We start from the raw sequence: 5,500 nt of genomic DNA on the forward strand, positions 1-5,500 counted from the left end.
CAATAGGAGTGAGTTATTCTATTACTGAGATTTTTATCTCATCCCCATGGTTACATGTTTACAAGACCAGGAAGTGATCAGGCCAAAGGAAGAGAGTCTGGACTAGCTTGAGTTGAGAAGCCATACACTCTGAGATTGTGTAATGAACTGAAGTAAAGGATTGTATATGTAAGTGTATATGAGTTGCCATAAGTTGCATGCATGTATTAATTTAGTTTTTATGAAATCAAGCCTATATTATGTGTATATGTGTTGTTTGAGACAGAAGAGCTTTGATTTGAGTGTATTTGGGATGCAATGGTTATATGTTAGTGAATCTTAAGCCAAAGCACAAATTATGAAGAAATGAGTAATTTAGGGGCTAAGATTGTATTTTGGTTATGATGGGTGAATCTTAAGCCAAAAGCTGAAATTATGATGAAATGAGTAATTTAGGGGCTAAGATTTTATTATGAATAAAATTGCATATGTATGAGTTGAGAAGTAGCCAATGGGTTATGTTATGCCAAGAAATGGCATAGTTTGTGAAATTAATAAATTGTGAAAATTAGCCATAGAAGGGTCAAATTTTAAGATATGAGTGTGATTGTGATTAATTGAGGTCAATTAGATATATTAGATCCTTTAGGACTTGATTTAAGGACTAATGTGGTCTAATGAGAGAAAGGGATTGAATTGAGGGCTTGGGTGCACAAAGTTTTTAGAAAAAGTGACTTTTTACACTCGGGTGCCTAAATTTTGATTGAACTATTAGATCATGCCCAAACCTATCTCGTTAGTTAGTATACGAGCTAAGCTTTATGTGGGCACTTGAATTACTCCAATTGGATGTTGTATGAAAAAATAGTGCAAACTGGAATTTTATCATTTTTCTGTCATAATGACAGCAGAAAAACGGACAAGCATGTCACGACATATGACACAGATAGGGCCAGCATATGGCTCTATACCATATGCTGGAGTGTACATACCAAATTTTAGTTTTATTTTGTGTGTTAAAATGAATGCATTTGAGCTAGGTATGCTGGTGGGTTATGTCCACTATATATTTGGAAAGTGTATGATTTATTTCCACTGTATTTTCTCTGATTGAATTGAGATTTAATTGATTTTATAAAGAAAATCTTCAGCCAAAGCTTTTAAAATGGAATTTGATTATTGTGATATGAGTTGAGGTAGTGATAACACCATAATTTTCTCTTATATTAAGTAGATATATGAGAGGAGATTACATTTTGTTAATAGTTTCTGGGTTGTTGAGACCTGATTGTTATTGATGCATTCATTTAGAAATATGACAACTTATCTTGTTCATTACACAACTTTTTCTCGATGCCCTTTGTGTTTCTTATTTTTGTCCTTAAGAAGGGAGAAAATAGTACCATATGAGAGGCACTCATGCAAGAACTGTAGTATCTAGGCGAATTGTAGAGGAGGAATGAGAGATGAAAGTTCAACCGGTTGAGCCGCAAAGGGATAGATGTGATGAGCTATTAGAAGAGCTTAGGGATATAGTGGTTGGCATAAGACAAACTGTTAGGGATCATGACATGATCCTAAGGGGTAGAGAGCAAGAAGAGAGAGTTGAAGCTCAAAATATCCTAGTACAAGAAGCACATAGTAGACCTGGACCGTCTCAGAATTTAGGTAGTGGACCAAAGATTCCTGGCATTGATCTATTCATTGATCGTGCTTGGAAGACGTTTGCTCGATTCAATCCGCTGACATTTGATAGAAGTATGAGGGAAGGTGAAGCAAAATTGTGGATAAAATAAATGGAAACCATCTTTAAAGTGGTGATCTATACTTCAGAGCAAAAAGTTATCTTGGTCACAATGCAATTGGTTAGTACTACTAAGAGATGGTGGGAATTTGTGAGACCAACTGGTGGTATTCCTTTGAGCTGGGATGAGTTCAAGAGAATATTCTTTGATCAATACTTTCTAGTCTCATTTAAAACTGAAAAGGAAGAGGAATTTCATGCTCTCAGGCAGGGAGACCTGGACAAGGAAGAATTTATAAGATTTAATGACTTATCAGCTTATTCCACATATCTCCAATATAGTAATGACTCAAAGTGGAAATCTGAGAGATTACTTAAAAAGATGAGACTCCAGTACGGGCAACAGATAGCACTGCTTGATGTGATGACGTATGAGGAAATGTACCACAAGCTAAGAGTAGCAGCTAGGCATTATAGAGAGGCAAGTGCTGAAAGGAGATGAGATAGTATAGGAAGATTTCATCTCCTATAGGTCCTACTGGTGGAATCTCAAAGAGGACTGGGTTCAGTGCGAGCAGTTCTAGTTCTTCTGAAAGAAGAGGTTTCAGTTAAGGATCGTAGTCTCGACCTGTGTATAGAGGGTCAATGCAAAGGGGGTGGAGGTGTGAGAATTGGGCCTCCACAGTCTTTGAGGTAAGTGTTCTATGTTCCAACTCTAACTTTAAATACTGGAAGGATGCCTCAATGCAACATATGTGAAAAATCTCATTCGAGAAGATATTAGGCCTATTAAAAGTATGGTAAATTAGGTCATATAACGAGGCAATGCCTAGAGGGCAGAGTTGAGGGGATTGAGCAGAGATCAATAGTTCCTGACTGAGTATTTGCAGTTACACAAGAAAAGGCTAGAGCATCTCCGAATTTGATCAGAGGTATGATTTCTATAAGTGGTCACAAAATAGAGGCATTGTTTGATTTGGGTGCCACCTATTCTTTTATTTCTAAGGAATGTGTGGATAGATTAAAATTATCTTTACAAGAATTGTCTATGCTTATTAAAGTGACGTTACCTTCTGGATCATCTAGTATTACAAGTCAAGCTTATCAGAATGTGGAGATTCAATTTGAGGACAGAGTTTCTAAGATTAATCTGATTTATATTCTTATGAGAGGAATAGATGTGATAATTGGCATGGATTGGCTAGCAGTAAATAATGCTATGCTTGATTGTGCCAAAAGAGTGGTTTTATTACCAATGTTGTGCGCAGCTATGGAATCTTTAAAGCAACCTAAGTTTCTATCGATAGTGAGTACTGAGAAGTTAATTTGGTAAGGTAGTGATGCCTATATGGTATTCTTTATAGCCAGCACAATGTATGATTGTGGAATTGAGAAAATTGGGGTAGTAAGTGAGTTCCCAAAGGTATTTTCACAAGAAATGACTGGATTACCTCTCGAAAGGGAAGTTGAGTTCTCGATAAAATTGGTTCTTGGAATCAAACCAATATCAAAGGCTCCTTATAGAATGTCACCATCTGAATTGGCTAAGCTAAAGAAGCAAATTGAAGATTTGCTAGAGAAGGAATTCATCAGACTAAGTGTATTACCTTGGGGATCACTAGTATTATTTATGAGAAAGAAGGATGGTAGTTTGTGACTGTGCATCAATTACCAACAATCAAACAAGGTAACTATGAAGAACAAGTATCCTCTACCAAGGATAGATGATCTTTTAAATTAATTAGCTGGTGCCTCAATCTTTTCAAAAATTGATTTAAGGTTGGGGTATCATCAGTTGAAAATTAGTGCAGTAGATGTAACCAAGACAGCTTTCAAAACTAGGTATGGCCATTATGAATTCTTAGTTATGCCTATTGATTTGACTAATGCACCAGCAGTGTTCATAGATTATATGAACTAAATCTTTAGGCCGTACTTAGATTAGTTTGTAGTGGTCTTTATAAACGACATCCAAATCTATTCTGAGAATGAGGAGCAACATGCAAGGCATTTGAGAATAGTGCTATAGATTTTGAAACATAGTTGTATGCCAAGCTCAATAATTGTGAGTTTTGGTTAAGAGAAGTGAGATTTTTGGGACACGTGGTGTTAGCGGATGGAATTTTAGTGGATCCGCAAAAGGTTGATGTAGTGTTAGAATGGGAACGTCCTAGTTCAGTTATAGAGATATATAGTTTTCTAGGATTAACTGGGTATTCTCGAAGATTTATCTAAGGATTTTCCCAGATAGCTTCTTCATTGACTAAACTAACTCAAAAAGATCGGCCTTATATATGGGACGACTAGTGTGAAGTGGCATTTCAGAAGCTGAAAGAGAAATTAACCATAGTACTAGTGTTGATTATCCCTAATCCAAGGTTATCTTATAAGGTATACACAGATGCATCTTTGAAATGTCGTGGTTATGTCTTAATGTAAGATAGTCGAGTGGTAGCCTATGCTTCATGATAATTGAGACAACGTGAGGAGAATTATCCTGTGCATGATGTAGAGCTTGCAACAGTAGTGCTTGCTTTAAAGATTTGGTGCCATTAGTTGTATGGTGCAGTGTTCATTGTGTTTAACAACCATAAGATTTTGAAATACTTATTGGATCAGAAGGAACTGAATATGAGGCAAAGAAGTTGGATGGAGCTTCTTAAGGATGATAACTTTGAATTGAAATACCATCCGAGTAAAGCTAATGTGGTTGCTGATGCTTTGAGCTGAAAGACTTTGCATGTGGTAAGTCTTATGGTTAAAGAACATAGATTGATGGAGTCATTCATGGAGTCGCAATAAGATGTGCCATTGAAGGTACTAGTTAGTGCATATTCCATTAAGATTAGCAATGATTTCTGGAAGGATTTGAGAATGGCACAACTAGAAGATGAAAGTCTTTTAAAGATTAAAGAAGAAATTAAAGCAGATCAAGCTATTGAGTTTGGATTCAATGATAATGGCTTTGTGGTTTATCGGGATAGGATTTGTATGCCTGATGATGATGATTTGAGAAAAGTTATCTTGAATGAGGCTCATTGTAGCAAATACATGATCTATCCGAGAGGTACAATGATGTACCAGGATGTAAAGCAGTATTTGTGGTGGCCTGGTATAAAGAAAGATGTAACAGAGTTTGTGACTCAGTGTTTGACCTATCAAAAGGTTAAGATAGAGCACCAAAGACCAACAGGAATGTTATAACTATTGGATATTCCTACGTAGAAATGGGAAAGCATTTCTATGGATTTGTTAATTAGGTTACCAAGAACTCAATCTGGACATGATACCCTTTGGGTTATAGTCGATAGACTTGCTAAATCGGCTCATTTCTTAGCTATTCGGATTAGTGATTATTTAGAAAAGCTGGCAGAGATCTATATTCGAGAAGTGGTAAGGTTGCATGGTGTGCCAAAAAGTATAATTTCTAATAGAGACCCAAGATTTACTTTTAAATTTTAGGGAGCTTTACAACGTGCCATGGCTACAGAGTTGAGATTCAGTACAGCATATCATCCACAAATAGATAGGCAAACAGAACGAACTATACAAACTCTAGAGGATATGTTGGGATCTTGTGTATTGGAGTTGAAAGGTAGCTGAGATAGCCATCTTCCTTTAGCGAAATTTGCTTACAATAGTTACCACTCCAATATACAAATGGCACCATATGAGGCATTATATGGGAAAACATGCAGGTCACCTCTTTGCTAAATAAAGTTGAGTGGAAGGAGTATGTTAGGTCCAAATATTGTAGATCAGGCACCTTAAAAGATT

At 36.3% G+C, this 5,500-nt stretch overlaps 1 protein-coding gene across 1 annotated transcript; it reads left to right on the forward strand.

Moving 5' to 3' along the window:
• The first annotated feature begins 1,835 nt into the window (after window positions 1-1,835).
• LOC129305439 (uncharacterized) lies at window positions 1,836-4,927 on the forward strand. The gene is made up of 3 exons (XM_054945471.1): window positions 1,836-2,204; window positions 2,256-2,416; window positions 4,708-4,927. Exons 1-3 carry the CDS (start codon window positions 1,836-1,838, stop codon window positions 4,925-4,927), a joined length of 750 nt encoding a protein of 249 aa, XP_054801446.1.
• The last annotated feature ends 573 nt before the right edge of the window (window positions 4,928-5,500 follow it).

The sequence above is a fragment of the Prosopis cineraria genome, unplaced genomic scaffold, assembly GCF_029017545.1.
Source record: "Prosopis cineraria cultivar Desert tree isolate PC_DT_omini unplaced genomic scaffold, ASM2901754v1 PC3, whole genome shotgun sequence".
Classification (NCBI taxonomy): domain Eukaryota; kingdom Viridiplantae; phylum Streptophyta; class Magnoliopsida; order Fabales; family Fabaceae; genus Prosopis; species Prosopis cineraria.

Excerpts from the sequence above, each read along its gene's own strand:
- LOC129305439 (XM_054945471.1), top strand. The coding sequence starts at position 1,836 with ATGCAATTGGTTAGTACTACTAAGAGATGGTGGGAATTTGTGAGACCA. Across the intron at positions 2,205-2,255 it reads CAGCTAGGCATTATAGAGAG|GTCCTACTGGTGGAATCTCA; the intron begins GCAAGTGCTGAA and ends CATCTCCTATAG. Across the intron at positions 2,417-4,707 it reads GGGCCTCCACAGTCTTTGAG|GATTTGTATGCCTGATGATG; the intron begins GTAAGTGTTCTA and ends TTATCGGGATAG.